A 23886-nucleotide genomic window follows, 5' to 3' on the forward strand; every position below is an offset into this window, starting at 1 on the left:
AGTTGGTGTGATCTGCAAACTTGTTGAGGGTGAACTCCATGCCCTCTTCCAGGTCACTGACAAAGTCATTAAATAGCACAGAGCCCAGGAGAGACCCCTAGGGTATTCACTCCAATTAAGACATGACCCATTAACCACTACTCTCCTAACCTCCTCCAACCACTTTTTTGTTTTATCTCATCTGTAAACCCAACTAGAAAACACCTCTTAACTTTGCTACAAGAATAGCCATGCAAACGTCAAGGTAAATTACATTCTTTGTTCTTCCTTTGTCCACAAATGCACTCTTTTTAATCACAGTTAACTTTTAAAATATAAAATATAAAAGAATATAAACGTTGTTTTTTTTTTTCCCCCAAGGTGGTTCCATTAAAAACTCTTTGTCACCAAAAAACTTTACAGTAATAGGAACAGAATCTGCATCCTGTGAACAATAAAACAGTGTTTGTCTTTTTACTATGAACGCTTTTGCAATTATAGTTACAATTCTCATCTTGCTGAGCTTACTTGAATAAGCACTAACTAAAAAGCTATGGATGACTTAATCCTGGAATCATCAGCATTAATTTAAATTCTAGTATTCATCAAATGACTGACAATGTGCCAGGTAATCTGTGACTCTTGATTCAGGACTTCTACCTCTTAACACTTGGTACAAGAATGCAATGAAAACACAATATATTCAGTGAATCTCAGCACAGCAGCTTTTTGGTTAGGTACCCATAGGCTACAACTTGCGACATAATTGCTATTTGGTGTCCCTGAATATTTAGTATAAACCAGCTTTTAAAAAAATTACTATGAAATAAAACATACATTTGCATTCTGCAAACATGTTTCCAGGATATAACTTTGCAAGCTGGATGTCTATGCAAGTGTGAAATTCATGCTTGCAGCCCACAGCTTCCTTAAGTCCTGTTAAACCTGTCTGACACGACACATAGCTTTGCCTTTTTTACTCCAGATTTGCATTGAGGGTTTGGAATGTTTCTGAAACATTTTGATGGTTTTCTTCCCCAGTCAGTATGAATCTCAATCTATTAATTTTTCCTGTTCCTAGTTTGAAATTGTGATTTCCCTTTTTTTTTTTGTGTGTTATACAAAAAATATCACCATTGGTATAATATTAATGCAATCTTTCATTAACTGAAATCTTAAAAGTCACATTTCATTATTTCTCTGAGACAGACTGTTGCATAGCATGAAGGATCAAGGTCAAACGATATGTGAAGAGATACTTTTGACTCATTCAGATGCTTGTCTTCAATCTCGCCTCCTTCTTCGCTGCCTTCCAAAAAATAGGAAAGATTCTGAACGTTTTTCAAAATGTGTCTGTAGCAACCAGGTATATTCAGTTGCAATGGAGGCACTCGGAATTTGCACATCTGCAGCTCATCCTTAGAAAGTCTTTCGTGGTACCACTGCCCGACTTTATTACTTGGATACTTGATACTGTGTCCCACCATTGGGAGAACAACCTTCAAAAAAAAAAAAAAAAGAGAGAGAAAAGTAAAATAAAGCCCAGCAATTTCCCTTTAAAGACATATGATTACAATTTTAAATGTGTTTGGGGCGTGAAAAGGCAAAAAGGCAGCTTTTTTTGTTTTTGTTTTTTTGTTTTTGCTAAAAACAACTGTGCAAGGCAGGTATCTTGGATGTAATTTAAAGGAAAAGCAGAACAAGATAATAAATACGTCATGATTTCTAAAATGAACTAGAAGTACACTAACACGAATTTCCTTGTTTGCTGGGAAAGATACAGCAATGAAGACATTAAGTTGCATATGTATGACTTCACAATACTCTGAACCTACAAAAATCACATCAATGACCCTTGAGCATTTTTCCCAGAAATATATACTAAAAAAAATTTCAAGTGTTTACATTCAACTTCAAGGAAAGCATTACCATACTGCAAATGACTTTGTAAGAACTTCCATTACAAAGTAAATACTCTTCCCTTCTCGTTGTTTTGAGAGTGGAGGTTAGTTCACACATATTTTCTTCAGTGTGCATTCTGGTAGGAAATGAGACTGCACCAGTTAATTTAATCATATTATTTTTAAAACAAAACATTTTAATCAAATAGAAATCAACAACACAGAATTTTTCATACAGACTTACTTGATGTATAGAGTATTTGTTAGCTGACTCATCTACAGCTGTGACAACATGAACCTGACAAAACATTTAAAGAGGTGTTAAGAAAAACAAACTTTTTTGAAATAAAGCATACAGATTATTCTAGGAATCATGCACTGAACTCCTAAACTTTTAAAGGATTCTGATCTTATTTGACTACTATAAGGGCAAGTAATCTATTTCCATCTAAAAATATTAGAGACGCTTAATATAAAGTGAACTGCAATTTTGTGTTAGTATCACCAAAAGAAAAAAAATACAAATTAGAATGTGTTACATTAAATAGGAACATACATTAAATTCAGTAAGGTAGTACTGCATTTAGCAGCTCTGTTTTTCATATGATTTGATCTACTTGGTTTATTAACATCTATTCTCAAAAATATTATTGATGAAAAATCACAATGGAAACAGTTACTCTTTTCAGGGACTGGAAATTGTTCAGTAACCTTTCAATTACTCTTGCTTCAGATCTATAAGAATTTCCACTCAGTAAAGGAGATGCATTATACCTAAGCACAACCCTGTTAATTTTCCAGTAAAACACTGCAAAATTATATGCTTTAGCTGATGATTAGGAGAAAGTTAAATGCCTCTACAGTAAAAATGGTAAGGTCTGACCTTGAGAGCAAGACCTAGATCTATACTGGCTGATAACAGTAGCAACAGGACAAGGGGAAATGGCTTTAAACTGGAAAATGGCTTTAAACTGGAAGAGGGTAGATTTAGAAGATTTAGATTTAGAGATATCAGGAAGAAATTCTTTACTGTGAGGGTGGTGAGACACTGGAACAGGTTGCCCAGTGAGGTTGTGGATGCTCCCTCCCTGGAAGCATTCCAGGCCAGGCTGGATGGGACTTTGAGCAACCTGGAATAGAGGGAGGTGTCCCTGCCCATAGCAGGTGGGTTGGAACTAGGTGATCTTAAAGGTCCCTTCCAACCCAAACCATTCTATGATTCTATGAATATAGGTTCACCCTGAAGGTTTTTCCTAGTAAGATCCTAAGAAGAGCATCACACGCCATGCAGGCTAAGTTCTTACATCAACTTTGCCATTCTGTTTCTTCTCCTCCATTGAATAAAATAGTCAAAATAGATAAAAGCTGTTAAAATACATCTAGCACATATATCTATTTGTAGTAAATCAAACTAAAATGCTCACTTTTTTCACCTTTGTCACTAAGTATTTAAATGGACAAATCAAAATGAAAGCACTTGATTATTGTCTGACATGTTCATGTATTCAAGTGCATTAAGCAAATTTTTATTTTACAAGAACTACTTTGTAAAAACTCACCTTGTCATTCAGGGAAAGGCTTTCGTCATTTTCTTCTAAGAAGACTAGATCACCCTCAACAACTTTGGAACCATAAGTCTTCAGCCTGTACGATGTCGCTTCATTCCATATTTGACTGCAATAAGCATGGATGTAGAATATGCGCATCGAATGAGGAATACTGAGCCATCCTTTAGTACAACCTTCTTGATTTACACCATAGCGATGTAAAGCACGTAACAACATCTTCTCTCTCACTTTAAATTCTGGCAGCATCGTGAGTGCTCCCTTTGCATCTTCTGATATAAACAAAAATAACCACGTAAGTTATCATCGATTTTTCAAATACTTCCAGACAGGAAAAAAACCACAAGCGCCATATAGCAATGTGCAGCACAGAAGGACCATCTTATCTTATCCATCCAATGAAAAGTATCTGTGTCTCTTGAAGCCATACATTGTAGCCATTCTATCAACCTACAATGACAGGCAAGCTAACACATGGAAGATCTCAAAAGATCAAACATCTGAAGTCAAGAGCACTCAAGATTTCTAGTTTTGGAGGGAAAATTAAGTTGAATGACAGCAGCAATAAATATGACAAAGAGCAGTTTACTTAGCAGATTGTGTCTTTGGTAAATTTTGTTGAATTCAGATCAAAAAACAAATGTGGATCACAGGAAAGCATAGAAGAAGATAAGTAATTAAAAAGACATAAAAGCCAGGCCTAAAGATGCAAAAAACAAGATATAAGATTAACACAGAAAATTCAGAAAATCAGATGCCCAACCATGGTAAGTGTTGAGTGCGAGTTAGGTGCCTCTTTCTCCATACTTCCTTTTAAATTGGAGAGGAAAAATTATATTTCAAAAGTAAACAGCCTGAAGTAGGCCAAAATTGCTTCAAAAAAAACAACTGTAGTCTTTTCCAGCAATATGCTGCATTGGTTTCTGCACTGTCTTGCACTGGAAATATAGTAGTATTCCACTATTTTGCACATATAAGGCCTGATTTTCAACTTATTTTCAAAAATTAGATATGAAAGTCTCATGAGCTCCTTGGAATAAGCTCTAAGTGGTACAAAGAGACAGCAAAACAAGAAGTATCACTCTGCTCAGCAACACTTTATTCCCTCACAGTACCTACACTGAATAGATTTATAGACAATTTAAGTGGACTTACCAGTTTGAAGAAAGTATCTTTTGGCATTATTTACAGGGTCATCAGTATCTTCAGGCGTGAAGAATAACTTCACAGCTTTCACCTTTAAAAAACATAATTTACATTTATTGCATTTAAAAATAACCATTTCTGAATGAAACAGACAATAATGCATGCAAATCTGTGCCATCATTCTATACTGAGCTGGAAAGTTCCTTCCTCTTTCCCTCCAGCATGTTTCCTGTAACACAGACATACCATTTCTCACAGTCTCACACAGAGAGGCAACAACTATTTACTTTTATACTCATCTGACACCGTAACTGAGAAAGCCCTAAACTAACCCCTGCTACTTGCAGTCCCAGTGGAGACACAATTTGCTGCCACATACATCAATCTGTGACTCTCTCTGTCCATCTGTTTAATTAATGTTTTTGTTCTTGTTTTCCTCTCTACTGGACTGTGCAAGCATATACTGGTACATTTTTAATACAAATAGTTTCTACGTGTTTTAAATTGCAAAGTAACTGAGTTTAGATTAGATATTTATAGCATTACTCTGCGAGGATTGATACATGGCATCAACTGCTAATATTAACATGCAAAATGCCAGATTCTTCCTGTATTTGGAGGATAAGTTTTCCTGACTTCTCAGAATCAAAACAAGATTAGAGGAAGAGGATACTCAAGTATTCATTCGACTTTTAAGAGTCTGATTTTGTTTTAAACCTGTGCCAAACACTATGCTACATGCATTGGAAAGTATATGACTCTTATCTTACAAATTATTACTTAAGAAGTAAGGTCTCCATAGCTTACATGGGAACACTTACTCAGAACTAAGATTTTGGGAAAGTAGCCAAGGAATAATGGAAAGCAGACACCTCTCCTATACAGCAAATAAATTACTGTGGTAGTGAAAAAGCAAATCCTTTTGTATGGTCCTGTGTAGTATCTTGCCACCTTTCTAAGAGTATAGATCTCCAGTAGGATAAAGAAAACTCTTTAGGTTAGGAGGCAATAAGGATCCCAAACAAGTATTGTATAAATATAGCTTCATTTTAGTGTTCAACCTTTGTAAGAATGCAACAACTTCCTTGAGAAGAGGAGTGATGACAATCATGTTATATAGAAAGAAGAATTCCTGAGCTGCTTACAGCTACACCTACTGATTAAAACAGATTTTTCTAATTCAGAATGAAAGTCTTCATGCTTGTGTTGTCAAAACTGATTTGGCAATTACTTCCAGCACACATATGGGTTTATCTCACAAATGAAATTGCTCACTGGGAAAGTCACTGAGCACCAGACATGGCAAGTATAACATGAAATGAACTTGACAGTAAGTACTTAAATCACACAATGAAAATACCATTTTTTCATTCAGTAGAGCCAATCCTATTTGATCTGTCTGAACATTTTGTCCTTGTCCAAACCGCTGAGGTCCATAATAATTCACAAAACCTTTTGCCTAGAATTAGAAAGAATTAATATATTAAAAACATCAAAATAATAGCTAGTTAGTGAGATCAAGCATGCAACACACATACTTCTATATTTATACTCAAAGTACATACACTGCTTTTTAAATTAGAAATAATAGATAACAAAATTGTAACTCCCGATTCATTACAATATTTTGGCAATTAACTTAGCAACATCTAAAAAGACAAGCAAGTTTTGTTCTTCTCATCCTTCAAAAAAAAATAGGTAAATGAAACAAAACAGTTTCTATGTAATTATTATAAAAACTACTACAGTTCAAGTCAAGGTAATTGAGCTCTTTCTATGTGCCAAACTATAAAATCTCTACTGAAACAAACAAAGCATAGCACATGTAGTGAACAGTAACAGCTGTTGGACATTTTTTCCTTAAAATACTCATCTTTTTTTCTCATGAGATTGTTTGCACAATTATTAAAATAGTAAAGAGCAAGAATTAGCATTTCTGCTAACCGGGATTTTAAATCCCTTGATGAGTGCTAGGTCACATGAGGGCAGTAAAATCACAGCCACGTGACCGCTACCCTTTTCTAAAAAAGAATAATGAATAAATATTTGTGGGGTAGAAAATCAATTCAAATTATATAACCTTGTTTTGGATTCCCCTAGGACCAACATGCAATTTTGTTGCCGTGGAGGATGAAAAATCCTTATTTTGGATCAATACATACGTCATTTCTGTCATTCATCATCTGACCAATAGGTTAAATCTAAGAAAGCAAGACACAACCGAAGGCATTTGTGTTCATTTTCCCAAACAGCAAAACAAACAAAGTGAGATGTAGAAGACAGAAAAGCATTAAAGAACCAGTTGGTTATGTGTTCCATTTTTCAGTAGTAATTAATTTCCAACATTTCCTACAGTACATATCATTTATTCTGTTTTTGCATACTAGATAATTTACGATAAAGTCTTTATTTCAGGATTAATCTTCTTAAAGTAATTGGTATAGTAGTTATTACTTAGAAAGAAAGGGTAAGAAAATTACTGCCAAAAAAACTTTTCCTCTTCCATGACTTTCTTCTATATTTCTCAGTAATCTAAGAATGCCTGATGATGACATTTTCTTCAGGGTCTACAATCAAAATCCACTGAATTTCAGAGAATCTTCTTTGTCTGCTAAAGACATTTCACAGGTATTTATGTCACGGAAGTATACTTTTTTTTTTTCACCTAAGCCAACCATGTATTTTCTTCATATGACCAAAAAAGGCAAGCAGTTGACATGTATATTTTTTCACTGTGAAACCCAGCACTTTGGTTGGCCTTAGATCCATGCCATGATAGCCCATAGATCAATACTAATTTACTACCAAACATCCCATCTTTCGGCACCATGTTGGGGTCTGAAGTTTGTAGCACAGAATGACTGCACTTTCAGTCCCCCTTCAGAAGGCAGCTTTGTTCCCAGTTCCTTGAGTAATGCAAGAAAGCCATAAAATAGCAAAAAAGTGTCAAAAAGAGGGAAATAGTGCTATTATTCTGCCATGATAACCCTGCTCTTTATTGGCAGCCATGTGGCTTTTTACCTCAATATTTTCCATTGCTTCAGATATTCTTTCTTTCAAATTTACAGGAGAGTCATGACTGTGGTGTTTGAGGTCTCTCACAACTATATCAAAGTGATTGCCTTTCAGCTGACCAAGTCTAAGATGCTGGTTTGCTGAATGTATGTTGTGTATTCTCATGCCCTTTTTTTCCATTTTGCTTTCAATTTCTTTCAACCTGCATAAATAATTGGGAGAAATTATGAGCCACTTGCAATTAAAGCTATACAACTTGTAATAAAGTCTTCTTTACCTTTACACTAGAATTAAAAAAACATCATAGAATTCAAAAGAGATTTAAAACAGAAAAAATAAAATCAAATGTAGAGATACTAGTCTAAAAATTTAGCTGTAGTCCATAAATACTTTCAGACTGTTTGCTTCAGTCACGCTTATGTTTTGTATCTTGACAGGTATGGGAATTAAGCAATTCACTGAGCATTCTCAGGGCAGCTAAACTGAATTTTATATTTTTTATTGAAAAAAAAGGAGTTATTTAATCTTCAGTCCTAGAAATCTGCTTTTCATGAAAAGAGAAAAGGATATGAAAGAAGAAGAAGAGAGAATAGGAGAGGAGAAAAAGAGAGAAAAAGGAATGTCTGCCACTCTAGCAGCCTCCAAAACACAATTCGCTCTTTCTTGGTAAGAAAGTCTTAACAAAACAAACTCAGAACATCGATTCTGAGTATGCTTGCATATGCTTGCAATGGGAAATGCAGCTGACAGTTAAAGTATTTGCCCTTTAAGGCATCCATTCAATCTCTTTGTTCTTATGTGTAAGAAAGTAAGTAAACTCAAGGGAAACTTTCAGCTTACATTCTAAACAACATTGTAACACTTTAGTAAATTATTTTTCCTGGTAAACCAGCAGCCTGGAAGCAACCATTTTGCTTAATCATTTATACATTAAAGCAAAATTTTGCTAATTCTCTTGAACAAATGGCCTAGTTTGCAATGGAGTTTTACTACTGATATTTTAGTACTGAACCTTAAAAACATAAATTCTACTTTCTTTTATTTGAAAAGCATTCTACGTTGCTAAGACTAAAAAACAGTAGGAAGTTAAAACTGAGGAAGAAATAAGTTGTGGTTTTTACACCAGCAATTTTTTTTACTGCAGCTGCAGAACTTTAATACTTATTTATTTACTGTGTTGGCAAAAATGAGTACGTCTTGTATTATGAGCAAGCTATTCAGAATGTATTTTCTATCCTCATGTGTGTGCTGGCATCTTCTTTACTTAGTCTCAGGTTTCCATGCACCACAGTATAATACAAGTTGATATTGAGCACTCAAAAAGAGTATCTGTCCAAAGTATAACTGCAGTGATTTACTTCAGAGGTTTTTTTTCTTGTTTGTTTTTTATCTCTGTAAGGCTTTTAAGTTATTGTCTGTGGACCACAAGCTAAAACTGTTGGGTCACATGGTATAAGTTTCCTCTTTCCTCCAGCCAGTAGATAGAACTTAAATTATGAAGTGGATCACATAATCATGAATTGGATACCGTCCCAGATAATACTGTATATTCACAGTATGTCAAGAAAATTTTTCTTTAAATTCCCAACTGGGGGGCTTCAATGCTACATTGTATATACCCTAAAGCCACAAAATATTAAAGCCATTGCCACTGTGGTCTAAAACAGGAGGAGGGAAAGACAAAGCAGTCCGAACCTTGCAGCTGCTTGCACCGTGTTGATACTTAATAGCAAATTAGAATAGGCCTACTCCCAGAATGTCAGTACCTCTCAGGAGTAACCTTCTTCACAACCATGGGTTGGTAGGTAATAGCCTTCTTATCTTTGATGCCGGTGTAACTGAAGTCTGAGGGAAGAACTCCAAGTTCAGCAGCCAAGAAGCTGATTGCTTCCAGTGTTTCTAGATTTTCTTTCTGAAGGGTGAAAGCTGAAACAATCATCCCAGAATTATTAGAAATTTGCACTTCTAAATCATACAGGTGTTCTGGTATGGCAGATTCCAGGTTCTTCCTTTCAAACCGTAACAGCATGTCAACTGCAGAGAAACAGTGTTCCCGTTTCCTCTCCCACCCTACAAAACTAAAGGGAACGGGACATTTTCAGTACTGAATGGGAAGAATAAAGACACAATAAACAAAAGTGAGATCAATCAAAACTCCTCTTGGCTTTCAGAGTAGTACCTGATCAAATGCAACACAACTCCAGTAACCTGACTTATTGCTAAAAACATTCTGTGGATTAGAAACCAATACCTTTCAGAAATGAGATCATAAATCAAATCTGAACTCGCTAAGCTGTCCAACACCTGAACACATCCTCTTAAATCCACCAGTTCCTTGCAGGGTGAACTAAGAGATGGATAAGCAGTGTCAGGGGTACGGCCAAAAGAACTTCACCTATTAACACTGAACAGTTTATATAAATCACAGCACCAACCTGATTCATCCATGTCATGCATATTTTCCAGTATGACTACACTGCACTAACAATGATTTATTTCAGCAGAAACAACAGGTTTGTCAGGCCTATATATCATTCCAAAATGATTCTGGTGGTCCGTATTACTGCAGAAAACCACAATACCCCACACTTTCACTAAAAATGTAATGTTTACCTGTATAAAGATCTTGTTTTATCTGGAAACCATCAGCGGACCTCTTTCTGGAGCAACTTTTCCCTCGGAATCTTACCATTATTGACATATTTGGCTTATGACTGACATCTGGCACAGTAAAAGACTTTGTTTCTAAAATTTTACCAAATTTTTTATTGATGAAGTGGTGAACTACTTTTCTGTGCTCCTTATTTCCATCAGGCTCAAAAGAAAAGGTGGAATTTTCTAGCTTGGCGTCTAAAAATCTAAAGAAATCGCTTGTTTCCTTTTCAGTCACTAGCTGACAGAGTTCTCTGTAGTCAGCGTTTCCTTTCACAACCATTTCGTTGTCCTTTGTCACAGTGACCAAAAAGGGGAATTTCTGTCTGATGGCGCCGTGCAAATCAGCCCGATCTCTCTTGTCCAGCACGGCTCCCAGCGAGAACTCCCCGCGGCAGGCATCACAACCCCTTTCCGAGTCCCACGCCTCCTTCAGATCACAAGCAAATTGACTAAGCCTCTCACTCGTGGGCTTGCCCAACAGGGAATCCAACAGAGCGGCTGCCTCCGGGCCGGACTTCAGCCCACCTGCGCACCGGCTCTGCTCAGGGGATGTCACAGGGTCACGGCGGGCGGGCCCTGCCATGCCCTCAGCCCCGGCGCTGGCTGCGGCACAGGCAGCGGCCGGTCCCCCTGCCGGCCGGCCGGGCTGCGGCGGGCTGGCATCGCGGGGCGCCGCGGGGCGCTGCGGCAGCTCCAGTTCCCTCACCACGAAGTCACCGGGCGCCTTCTTGATGATCCCACGGAAGCCGGTGTGATCGGTCACGTAACTGAGGGAGCGCAGCATGGCTCCCCTGCCCGGCGCTGCGAGAGGAGAAAAAATAAATAATAATAAAGAAAATTAAAAAAAAAAAAGAGAGAGAGGGAGAGAGAGAAAATAGAAAATGGAGGGAAACCATTCCTCCACCGCCCACTGCAGGCAGAGCCGCCCCCAGCTCCCGGAGCGGCCGCCAGGGGGCGCCGCAAGCACCAACCCCCACCCCCGGCCACCGCTACCTCGCCCAGGAGAGGGGGAACGGCCGCGAGGAGCTGCCTTCCCTACCCCGCTTGCCAGCAGGCCGCGCCGCGCCGCGGGAGGGCGGGACATCCTCTCGGCAGGAAGCGGGAGCGGGTGTTGCCTCCGTAGTGCGTCGGCGGAGGTTGCATCACGGCCTCGGAAAGGGGAGGTGCTGCAGCGGGCCGTCCCGGAAGAGCGGCGGGAGGATCGAGTACCGACCAGTGCTACCTGCGGCTCTGCCCCGTCCTCCGGCACCGCGTTGGTGGTTCCGGGCTCCGCGATGAGCCAGCCGGTTACCGCCGGCACCTACGTCCGCTGTCTGCGCTACGGGCTGCTGAGGCAGCTGGCCGACTTCCTCGATCCGCAGGAGGGCTGGAAGCGTCTGGCCGCGGCCATCACCGACCCGGCCGGCGGGAGCAGATACAGCCAGACGCACATCAGGTCTCGCGTGGCTGTCCCGTGACGCATTCGCGTTCATTGCCGCTTGATTGGCATCCCTCTGCCTTCCCTGTGTGCCCAAAGTGCTCAGAACCTATCTCACATACCGCTTCTTTAGGGAGCCCTGTTCCTCCTAGTTCCTCTCTAGTTTCATTTCAAGACAAGTGAGACTTGTCTTGACGGGCTGAGAGAGCTGGTGCTGTTCAGCCTGGAGAGGAGAGGGCTGCGGGGAGACCTGAGAGCCGCCCGTCAGTGTCTGCAGGGGGCTGTGAGAAAGGAGGGGACACGCTCTTTAGCAGAGGCTGTGGTGATAGGACAAGGGGAAATGGTTTCAAACCAAAAGAGGGGAGATTTAGGCTGGATATAAGGAAGAGGTTTTTTACAGTAACGGGTTGCAGACACTGGAACAGGTTGCCCAGAGGTGTGGGGGATGAATCCATGGAAGCATTCAGTGTCAGGCTGAATATCGCTCTGAGCAATCTGGTGTAGCTGTGGATGTCCCTGCTCAGTGCAGGGCGATTGCATTAGATGGCCTGTAAGAGTCCCTTCCAACTCAAACGATTCTATGATAGCCACAGAGAACTGACTGAGGAAATCAGGGTAAATAAGCACCACAGACATATGCAAGATGCGTTATAGTCTCTGGACAAATGTAGAATGTGTACTTTTACCCAAGTTTGTATTTCTTTGCTGTCATTTTTTTTATTGGGGTGGGGGGGTTGGTATTGTACTCACGTTTTCATAAGCTCTGTAGTTAACAGTACTTCTGTGCTGCTAAGGTACAGTTCATTATACTGTGACTTTTTGTGTCTTTTTATTTACCATTAATTTCTTTCCCTTCTTTGTGGTTCTCCATGTTACGTTTTTTTTTTCAAAGTTAGCTTTAATTTTCCTTTTTAAGGAGATTTGAGGCATTTGTGCAAATGGGAAAGAGTCCCACGTGTGAATTGCTTTATGATTGGGGAACAACAAATTGTACAGTTGGTGACCTCGTGGATCTGCTGATTAGGAACCAGTTCCTGGCACCAGCAAGTCTTTTGCTTCCAGGTATTTGTTACCCATGTATATTCTTTGCTGTGTTCCCTTGTCTGTGTGATGCTAACGACCTTCACAGTAATTGGACAATCAGTAAGGATTACATGAAAATAACCAAATTTGGATATATTTTCCATTGTTTATAATAAGAGCTTAATGGAAGTGGGCTAGTATTTTCCAAGTTTAAATAAAAGCCCTGCAGTTTACACATAGTGCAAGTATACAACCTTAGTAAATACTGGCATAATGTTATTTCTTTTTTCTGATTCTTAATATGGTTAACACTTTTTCCAAATTCCATTTTCAGAACCTGTCGGGATGGCACAAGAAGTTACATTACCTCTTTCTTCACAGGAAACTTTGCCTATACATGAGAAACAACAGCCTGTACAGGAAAAAGAAGTGACATCTGTAAAACCTGTTTTATCTCAGAATACAGAGAAGCAATCTTCAGCCCCTCCATGTTTAAGTCAAGAAAACAGCAGCGGACAGTCTAGTAACACAGGTAGGCACTTAGTTTGGTAAAATGAGGTAGCGTTTTTTGCTGATCTGTCCTTCACCTATGTGAAATAAGTCCTAGGAATGCACTGGAGTAACGACTGTATTTGTGTCTTCATGCATCAGTGGGAGAGAGCATTTTGCTTTTTGCTCTTGTTCTGTATGGCTGTGAATGCAGCCTGTGCAAGTAAGACGTCAGAAAATGAGATGTAGTGTAGCCACACTGATGCCTTGGTGTGAGGTTCAGCAAGGGCAAGTATAGAGTCCTACACCTGGGGATGAATAACCACATGCATCAGTACAGGTTAGGGGCTGACCTACTGGGAAGGAGCTCTGCAGAGAAAAACCTGCGTGTTGTGGTGGACAGCAGGTTGGCCATGAGCCAGCAGTCTGCCCTTGTGGCCAAGAAAGCCAATGGTACGGGCACATTACAAAGAATGTGGCCAGCAGTTTGAGGGAGGTGATCCTCCCTCTCTACTCTGCCCTTTTGAGGCCGCATCTGGAGTAGTGTGTCCAGTTTTGGGCTCCCTAGTACAAGAAAGACAGGGAACTTCTAGAGGGAGTCTAGTGGAGGGCCATGAAGATGATGAGGGACCTGAAGTATCTTCCTTATGAGGAAGAGCTGAGAGACCTGTTCAGCCTGGAGAAGACTGAGAGGGAATCTTATCAATTCTTATAAATATCTAATGGGCAGCTATTGAGTGGATGGGACCAGACTTTTTAGTGGTGTCCGGTGACAGAGACAGTGAGCACAAACTGGAACACAGGAAGTTCCATCTGAACATGGGGAAAAACTGGGGAGAGGTTGGAGAGTCTTCTCAGGGGATGTTCAGAACCCACCTGGATGCTTTCCTGCACAACCTACTGTAGGGAAACTGCTTTAGTAGGAGGTTGGACTAGATGATCTCGAGAGGTCCCTTCCAACCCCTACAAGACTGCAATTCTGTGAAATTGTAATCTGTTTTGTTCTGTATGTAATTCTATTGCCTTCTTTCAGTACTGATTCTGTAGGCTGCTTAGCACCTTGTGCTTTGAAGTTGGATCTTAGTTATCAGAAGTGACTAAGAAGTTTGGAAAAAGTGTGACTAAAGAAAGTATTCTAGTACATGGTTGATCCACTCCTTTCTGAATTTCAACTTTTGTTGCCAGAAACATGGGATGTATATTTACATCTGACACACTGTGGGGCTCTCTTGATTGGCTGCACATTTAATTAATTTTACCTGTATTATGAGTGTTAATTAAAAAAAAATACGGTCAGAAGGCTGCTACACACTACCTGAGACCAAAGTTATGCATAGCTGATTACATGTATGTATTTGCATTTTTTTTTTTATGGTATCTTCTTCATCTCTGAAAATAGGGCTCATATGTCAAGATTTGTGTTGTAGCAAGGAGAGGATCTGCTTAATATGCTTGTTATTTAAGTGAAAATGTAGTTCTGTGCTAAATGTCTATTGTGTCTTTTAGATTTCCACAATTTTTGGTTTCATGATTTGGAAAGTGTTACAAATAATTTTGATGAACGACCAGAATCAGCTGGAGGGAATAAGCTGGGAGAAGGTGGCTTTGGCATTGTGTTCAAAGGCTACATCAACGGCAGAAATGTGGCTGTCAAGAAACTTGCTGCTGTGAGTTGTCCTCAACGTTTTCCCAATTAATAACTTTATAGTGTAGACTTGATCATCTATGAAGAGTTCAATAATACATTTCCAGAAAGTATCACCGTATTAAATATGAGTTGGGTTCAGAACCTTATCCTGTAGTCCTGTGCATGGTGTGAGCTTTCACAGTGACCAGAGGTGAAATTTTGCATTTCCTTAGTTCTTGCAGCGGCTCAGACAGTCCTTGGGAGGAGCAGGGTGCTCCCTTTGTTCTCCTCCTCCTCTTGCATGCAAGCAGGGCAGAAGAGATTTCCCTTCCAATTTCTGTGGCACAGTGCATTGGGAGATTGACATGCTAAATAAACTAGATAGTATTACCATATAATTTTAATCTTCGTAATAGATGTTTTCTGTGAATAACAAATTTTATAACTAGTGAGCACTGTTAATAGGAAACTGCAGTGAAATAAAATGAACAAATACAGGCAGAATATAAAATGAATTGATAGCAGCCCTGAGGAGAAGGGTTCTGATTGATAGAAAAGCTCAACACAAGCTGGCAAGGTACACTTGCAGCCCGGAAGGCCAACTGTATCCTGGGCCCATTGTAAGAAGTGAGACTAACAGGGTGAGGAAGGCGATTGTCTTCCTCTGCTCTGCTCTTGTGAGACCTCACCTGCAGTGCTGCATCCAGGCCTGGGCTCCCTAGCGACAGAAGGACGTGGATCTGTTGGAGTGGGTCTAGAGGAGGCCGCAGAGATGATCAGAATCAGAGAAGTGGAGCACCTCTCCTGTGTAGACAGGCTGAGTGAGCTAGCCTGGCAGGTAGCTGCGTACATAGTACAGCTTGGCAAAGAGAAGGTTTCGAGGACATTATGTAGTGACCTTCCTGTACCTGAAGAGGGCATACAGGAAAGCTGAAGAGGGACTTTTTACATGGGTGTGTAGTGATAGGACAAGAGTAGGCTTAGATCACATATTCAGAATAAATGCTTTGGGGGAGGTGAGGCACTGACACAAGCTGCCCAGAGAGCCTTTGGATGCCCCATCCCTGGAGGTGCTCAAGGCCAGGTTGGATGGGGCCCTGGGCAGCCTGAGCTGGTGGGTGGCATCCTTGCCCAGCGTGGGAGGTCGAAACGAGATGGTTGTAAAAGTCCGACCCAAGCCATGCTGTGGTAACTTGGTGACTGCTGAAACTGCTAATTACTCCAATAATATAATGTTACATAAAAAAAAAAAACAACTAAAAATCATATTCTGATACTTTTTTCTTTGTCTCTAAGTTCAGATTTTTTTTTTTAAAAAAAAGGTAAACAGTTAAGCAGTTGTTATGTGTAACTAATTAAAAGAAAGGCTTGCGATTTAATTTTTTGTGAACAATCATGCATTTTAATACATCCAGCAATATTAATGTCAAGTACTCTCTTTGTAGGTGGTTGATGTTAGTGCAGAGGATTTGAAACAGCAATTTGATCAAGAAATAGAAATTATGGCCAAGTAAGTACAGGATCATAAATGTCATTATAACTTTTTCTGAAGATCTAAGTTGGCAGATTACACCTTAGTTAGTGTGGTCCCTATTTTTTGTTTTACCAGTGTAACTTGAATTTCCAGGTTAAGTGAGAATGTTTCATACAAAGCACAAGTGGTTCACATTTAAGTACTGCTGCAGAAACATGGCTGGCACCTGTGTGTGATAGAGCTGGAATGTGGGATTGGGGATCACAAATGTTAGGAGATTTGCAGAACATCTCTGAATAGAATTTTTTTGCTTTAGGTGTAAACATGAAAATCTGGTAGAATTGCTTGGTTTCTCAAGTGATGGTGCTCAGCCATGTTTGGTGTATGAATACATGCCCAATGGTTCGTTGCTTGACAGACTGGCTTGTCTGGTAAGTAAAATCTTTGTTAAGTGGAGCTATTCCTGAAATATCTTTGAAACTAGTGGCCAAGCAGTATTCTACTACTTACTTAGAAGTAAGACACGTACGATAATACTTAGTCTTCCAGTAACATTTTATACAGGTGTTTTTGACCCAGTGTTGCTTAGTCAAAGCAGAGTAACAATATGATGTGATGTGCCAGTATCCTGAAGACCAAGCTATGCCACAGACTTGCTGTGAGCAGAGGGTGCTGCAGTATTGTTCCTACATCTGACATTGGCTTGTTCTCTGCTAGTTCCTAGACTCTGTGTTGTAAAATTGCCCTTTGTTCACTGCCCTTGTGATAATAGCTGTAATGTGATGTTCATAGTCTGCATATCTCTTTCAGAAGTGCTTAAAGAAACAGGGTGTGCTTTTTAATTGATACTTTGTGTAAATACAGCGCTTTCATCTGATTTAATCAAATGATGTATCTTTTGGCCTTGGCCTTTAGGTTTGGCATAGGGACTAGTTACCACTTGTTAGAATGATGCAAACAGTAAGCTAGATTTAACCTGATAGCTGAATGTCCGCATCACTTTGTGTTAGTCAGTGAAAGCTTATCTGTAGAAATGATCTGTCCTCGATAGGGATGTGTATGAAGATGCTCATCCATCCACTTAGTGGCCATTAGCAAAGTGAGCTGAAAAGAATAGTGGTAACTGAAAGCTAAAGTAGAAAACAAAGGTACAAAGGGGACAAATTTACAGTATAAATTGAGAAAGTTTTCATCTGGTTAGGTAAAATAAATGATGAACATGTATACTGACTGTTTGTTCTTGCTGATAAAGTAGGATTCACTGTGCAATTGCAAACCCCTGCTTATGTCATCTGCTTCTTGTCTGGGCGTTGAGAAGCAGGCGAGGGATGCGGTAGGACGCTATGGCAGGATTAAGAAGTGCTTATAGAAAGCACAAGATGTGGGTAGATGCATGTAGTTCTTTGTAGTGCAGCTTATCTTGTATTGTCGGAGTTAAATATTATTGAAAACTGTTTTGCGCCAAGTGAATTAATCTACTGCAAAATGTGGGGAAGAGAACTAAATGCAACAAACTGATGTATCTCAGAAGAAGTAAATTAAGAAATCCATACCATTTGTCTTTTTTTAAATTATTCACTTGAAAGCCACAAAATGTAGCAAGTAATTGTTTGGGATTGTTCTTTTGTTTCGTGTTTTTAGAAAAAATATACTTTAGACTTTCACATTTATCCTTCTTTTTCTCTCTTATTCAAGGATGGCACTCCACCGATTTCTTGGAATACCAGGTGTGAAATTGCTCAAGGTACAGCAAATGGCATCAACTTTTTGCATGACAATAATCATATTCACAGAGACATTAAAAGGTAAAAGCTACTGACAATCACTGGGTGCATTTTTTGTTGTTGTACCCCTTTAAAGTCCGTTAGAGAAAACAGACTGAAAGATTCAGTGCTTTACTCAAGGGTGCAATCTTTTCTGCAAGTGCTATCCATTACCATAATCTTGTCTGTGCCACAAGGACATGACTAGTACAGGCTTCTAAAGATAATTATGAGTCTGTTGTAATCTGTCACTTTCAAATAGTTATCTGAGCGCTGCAAAGACACGTAGGAGTTCTGTTCTTTTGCAATTGCTGCTAACAAAAAAGCTGCTGTAACAGAACATTGTGACTTTTTTAATTGGGAGTTTTTCAGATGAAAACCCACCGTATTTTTTTCCTAGAACACTTCTCCTTTGATTTCCTTCTATTTAGTACGAAGACATTAAAATGACTTAAATCAGGTTTATGAAGCTTAAGGTTGATGTATGTTCACTTATTTGTTATAGCAAGTTTGATGTTTTGGTAGGGTTTTTTTGTTGTTGTTTTTTTTGTTGTTGTTTTTTTGCTATGACAGAGCAGTCAAAATGTTTCAAGAACATGCCTAGATACAGATACCCTACTTCTTTTGTAGGTTGACAAGGAGCAACTGATGGGTTGGGTGTCATGGATGAATGTTTCAGTGGCTTTCTGGCTTCTGACACCTCTGCTAAATCTAGGCTGTGTAGGTTTTGTGAACTTCCATTCTGTGAGAAAGTAGCTTTTGCTTCAGCTCCCCCATAAAAGGTACTTGCTGCTTTGACAACTCGTGTTTCTTCTTTCTTTCCTGCTTAAGCATCAGGACATGTGTAGTGCCTGGAAGGGACACGTTTTCTTACCTTATGCTGCTCTACTCTTCTAACTGGTGTGAGTTGATTGTGTTGCAGGATTGGATTTGGTTTTGTTTTTCTTTTGCTTAGATTCCAAATTGCAACTTCTTGCATTTTCACCGCTCAGATTTTCTGTGAGACCAGTAAAAAGCTGGAGATCAAATGGAAACACAGCACGTAGATTATTCCAGCATTGAGCAGTATTGTTTCTCTTTCAGGAGAATACAAGTACTGGTATTCATTTGACGTTGGAATTTTTAACGATTGACAACATATTAGATAATAGGTGTAAACCCTTAAAGCCAGCTTTTATTACTTCTGAGTAGAGATCTAACAGTTAAGAATTCCAGTGTGCTCCAATACTCAGTTTTGCTGTGCTTTTCTTGTTGTGTTTTGTTGGGTTTTTTTTTTTTTGGTTGGTTGCTTTGGTTTTGTTTTGATGTCAGTTTTTCTAGTGCCTGCAAAACAAAAAAAAAAAGGATGGATCTTCTTCCTGTCAGCCAGTTCTTAATTACTTTAAGGCCATTTATTTTGAAATTGAGCAACTACCAAGAAAAAAGAAATTAACTCCTTCATTTTTTGATAGACGGATAAGTACAATGAAATATCTGTTATTTCCAGAAACATTCGGAATAGCAGTTTGCATTTAGTTACTGAAGAGTTATTAGTCTGTATTAAAACCCAGTTACTGTTTTGAAAAAGTCTCATTTTTCTCCCCTCTTCACCAGTGCAAATATCTTATTAACTGATATGTATGTACCCAAAATTTCGGACTTTGGACTTGCAAGAGCATCAGTAACGTTCACACGAACCATCATGACTGACAGAGTTGTTGGAACAGCAGCCTATATGGCACCTGAAGCTCTGCGAGGAGAAATCACGCCTAAATCTGATATCTTCAGCTTTGGAGTAGTAAGTAGAATGAGGGAAGCTGTGTGTGATTTTATTTATGTGTTGATTGATTTAATATTGGTAGAAGTGTACAAAATCAGGAATATCTAAAATTAAGCAGTCCACTCTGATCTATTACTTCTCCTTCTCCCAGTGAATGTGCTCTTAAGATAGTGTTTCTAAACTTTGAGTGGTTTAAAAGCATTTGAATATGTTGATTAAAATTTTGAATCTGCTAATGCTTACTGTGGTTATCTCAAAGTGGGAATTTGTGTGTGGAAGACCAGAGAAAAATAACACTTCGAGTTCTAGCTAGCTTGAATTAACGTAAAACATTTTTACTCTTTCCACAGTATTTCGCAGAAAGTTAACTGAAAATTTTAAAGAAAATGATCCAAAGTGAATTTCATCTCCAAATGGATGGTGTCAGTGGGGGATTTGCATGAAAGCTGAGTACAGTGGATGTCCAATCAAAAAAACCCAAACAACTGCTTGCCATTGGGGAGAAAAATGAATCTGTTCCCTTCTTGATGGCATTTAGTTTCATAGGGAGGGAGGCCAGGTACTGCATCTGAATGTCTGGGAAATTCTTCCATCTTGCTTTAATGCAACACCCTGTAGGGTGTGTAATGAAGTGCCAAACTGCACTGCTAATAGCAGATGATGAGAATAAGGCTGGGAACAATAGAATCAATCAGTTGTATAGAGGGCTGTGCAATTGGACAGATACTGATCCTGTGAGCATTTGTGTGAAAGGCTGAGGAGTGTGTTCCTCTTCTCAAACAGTATGTATGCTAAGGATTAATGTATTTTTCTCTCCTGTTGTGTTTTTTTTTTCTTCTTCTAGGTCTTACTAGAAATAATCACAGGTCTACCACCAGTAGACGAAAACCGGGAGCCACAGTTACTGGTATTTCTCTTTTTTTGCTTTCTCTCTCCCTCCAGGATAGTTCCATGTAAAATTGTCATCAGTTAACAGGTGGTGAGACAATCAAATTATTCATCAGGAGCTGTAGTTATGAAAACAGCTCTTGTATCAATCTTTGTTTTAGAAGTGATGTTTTTCTCTTAGCTGATAGGAGACTGTCCAGTCCCCGAGGTCATCTCCTTCCAATCTGTGTTATATTTCTCTTTGTTCTCATACAGTTTCTTGTTGCAATGCTATTTTCCTTTACCAGCATACCCTTGTTTTACCACAAAGCCTGATGGTTCATCTTTCACCAGAGCGGCTTAAAGTATTTATCTCAGTTGATTCTTTATGCTTCTTACCATTCCTGTATCGTTTTTCCTTCTCTTCAACAGTAATAATGATTTGCAAATACCTTATTCTTTGACCTCAGGGAAGTTGAGAATGTAAGGGCTATTCTGGGATGTTTTGATTTTAATGTTCAATTAGAAATTCAGCCTGCTAATTTGGAAACTATATCTCTGAGCTTACTTTTTCAAATTAACAATTTTATAAACTTTATCTTAGTTTAGCCTTTCATTTAGTTTAAATGTCAAATTGCTTAATCCAAGATTTTCCATATAAAGACTTTGTTGCTTACTAAGTATGAAATAGCACTGAATTTTGGTTTGGTTTTGTTCCACACCGTTTGATAGCAGATCACCCTCTTACACATACACAGCTTTAGGAATACCTGTGTACTATTAATAGAGTACTTTCTCTAAGCTGTGTCTTCTGGAGTGGCATAATATTTATCCTTCTAAACTGTGATGACCTTGGTCCTCGAGCTTTTTTCTTTCCTTCCTTCCTTATCTTCTTTTTAAAAGAAGGCTTTTTTCACAAGATAGGATCTAAATGGAGTATAAAGTCTGATTTGATTGGTACCGGTATATTCTAATGTCCTTTTGGGAGCCCCAAGAGGTGTCAGTGTGAGACGATGTGGCATCCCTAGCTTTGAAAATGTACAGTTTTTTATTACACGCTATAGCCTCATAAGCTGTTTCTGTGGATACTGATGAATAATTATGCTGCCCAACCATTGTTATTATTCTTTGTCTAGAAAAGTGGTTGAGACAAGAAAGGAAGAACACTGAAAAGCAAGTTGTCAAAGTGTTCGTGTGGATTACATGATCTTCAGATGCTTACAGTGTTCTCTGCTCACTGGTTCCAATTCTCTTGTAGTTAAGCATCAAGGATGAAATTGAGGATGAGGAGGCAACTATTGAGGATTATGTTGACGTAAAGATGAGTGACTGGGATGCAACTTCAGTTCATAAAATGTATTCACTTGCTGATCAGTGTCTGAATGAGAAAAAAAACAGGAGGCCAAACATTAAGATGGTATGTAGCCTGTCAGATTGAAGGCTTATTTTTAGCCATTGGTGTTTGTTTGTAGTTATGGTGTCAGTTACTTGTACTTCTCGCTGTTCTCTTGCAGGTCCAGCAGTATTTACAAGACATAAAAACTTGATACACGTTTCTGATACACCTGTTTTCTAAATGGAGTAGAGACCAGCAGCAAATAGAGAATTTTATTAGCACTTAGTGTAACATTATCAGCTTTTCTGCCTTCCAGAACTTTCTGGTCCACATGTAAGGCATGCAGGTGGCTTGTCACCATAATGCTATTTTTAATTTTCTAAAATTTTTATTAACCTTTTCACACACGTATGGCCACAGGACCCTCAACATGAGAAAGCTTTTTTTTTTTTCTTGGTATGAACAAACTGCAGTGCTGATACATCCTTTACACAGCTGTTTAAACACGTTGCTCTATTACAGTCTATTTGACTTTTGCTTGCCAAGTATCAAGTATCTTCAGCAAAGCAATGTGAGAGTGACAGGGTGGATGTTTTTCTGCAATTTTTTTCTTGAGAAGAGCTACTAGACCTTTCTTCACTGAAGACAAAAACGTTGAGTAGATGTAAATGGCACTTCTGTTATCTTGTTGCAGAAGGCAATAGCAGTACCCACATATAAACAAACTTAATCTTAGCATTTTTGTTTAGGGTTTGTATTAGTGGGAACAAACTGGTAACACCCGTGAATGTGACTATTTTTTAGAAAGGCTTCTAGGGATTTGTTTTATTCAAATAAATGCTGCAAAACATCTAGGTGTTGAGGTTGTACAGGCAGAAAAATTACATTGCAATGCAAATGCGGAAAAACGTGTGGCTTTCTTCTGGTGAGCTCTGTTGCCGAACCACTTAATCATTGTTCATAGGAAGACTTAGAGTTACTTCTTATTTTATGTGTTAGAAGAAGAGCCCATGTGAGATATTGCAAATATTGATGGTTTATTTCGTTAAAGGAGTCAATATAATGATGTTAGGACTGATTCTGCATTCCCTTTAGTCAAATCATTAAGCTTTTAATTACATGTATGTATATGAATAAAGTATTAAAATACACAAAATTACTACAGAAAGCTTTCTGTGTTTGGGGTTTTTTGTTTTGGTCTGGTTGGTTTTTGTTTGTTTGGCTTTATTCAAAGATTGACATAGCAAAGCAGACTCAGAAGGGAATGAAGTGAATAATAAGATTCCAGATACTTTGGACCAGTAGACTACTCCTCGACTACTAAATGAAAGAGGTTATTTTCACTTAACATACTTTCTGGACCGCAGGTGCTGGAAGGGGGAAAAAAGAAGTGCTATAAATGAGAATACAATCTGTTTAAGTAATTCTTTAAACAACTCTTCCAGCTGTTACTTGAAGGTTTCTTACTAGATTTTTTTTTCTGCTTTTTACTGCTCTAGGGGTAGAATACACCCATGCTGTTGCCCACGTATATGAAGGGCAACAGTTCTCTCCTTGGCTACAGCCAGAGATGCTAGGAAGGGTGCTGTGAGTCAGAGGGGTCTGCATAGCCACAAGTGGTTGGGATATGAGCCAGTATTGGCTGCTGAGGGATAGGTGACTGTAACGGACCGTATGTGGGCAGTGCTACTGCAGTGGTGTATTATGGCTTTGTAGTTGGCAGCTCATTAGCTTTTTGAGAAAAATTCAAGGTCTTCATTGCTTGTTACGCTTCTATTAAATTTTATCTTATCTTTGTCTGATTTCCTTTTGAGCCTACACATCTTTTATCAGCCATAATATTTCATATTCGTATGGAAATGTGAAGAAT

General features: G+C 38.9%; 2 protein-coding genes across 6 annotated transcripts; one reads left to right on the forward strand and one right to left on the reverse strand.

Moving 5' to 3' along the window:
• Positions 246–11415, reverse strand: PUS7L (pseudouridylate synthase 7 like). 4 transcript variants are annotated; one of them, XM_021384979.1, is made up of 9 exons: positions 11301–11415; positions 10220–11062; positions 9373–9532; positions 7613–7808; positions 5952–6050; positions 4601–4682; positions 3440–3717; positions 2125–2178; positions 299–1478 (listed from the first exon to the last, which is right to left on the reverse strand). In XM_021384979.1, the coding sequence occupies exons 2-9, from the start codon at positions 11043–11045 to the stop codon at positions 1155–1157; spliced, it is 2019 nt and encodes a 672-aa protein (XP_021240654.1). In that variant the 5' UTR covers positions 11046–11062; positions 11301–11415; the 3' UTR covers positions 299–1154. The 4 variants fall into 4 exon arrangements, with proteins under 4 accessions (XP_021240657.1, XP_021240655.1, XP_021240654.1 ...); XM_021384978.1 differs by having other exon boundaries at positions 11255–11364; XM_021384982.1 differs by lacking the exon at positions 11301–11415 and having other exon boundaries at positions 246–1478; positions 9373–9684; positions 10220–10357.
• IRAK4 (interleukin 1 receptor associated kinase 4) lies at positions 11501–23184 on the forward strand. Of its 2 annotated transcripts, XM_021384983.1 has the most exons (11): positions 11501–11696; positions 12595–12740; positions 13036–13233; positions 14697–14857; positions 16263–16327; positions 16608–16722; positions 17987–18096; positions 19648–19831; positions 20658–20720; positions 21939–22097; positions 22195–23184. In XM_021384983.1, exons 1-11 carry the CDS (start codon positions 11536–11538, stop codon positions 22225–22227), a joined length of 1395 nt encoding a protein of 464 aa, XP_021240658.1. In that variant the 5' UTR covers positions 11501–11535; the 3' UTR covers positions 22228–23184. The 2 variants fall into 2 exon arrangements, with proteins under 2 accessions (XP_021240658.1, XP_021240659.1); XM_021384984.1 differs by lacking the exon at positions 22195–23184 and having other exon boundaries at positions 21817–22075.

The sequence above is a fragment of the Numida meleagris genome, chromosome 1, assembly GCF_002078875.1.
Source record: "Numida meleagris isolate 19003 breed g44 Domestic line chromosome 1, NumMel1.0, whole genome shotgun sequence".
In the NCBI taxonomy this organism is placed as follows: Eukaryota; Metazoa; Chordata; class Aves; order Galliformes; family Numididae; genus Numida; species Numida meleagris.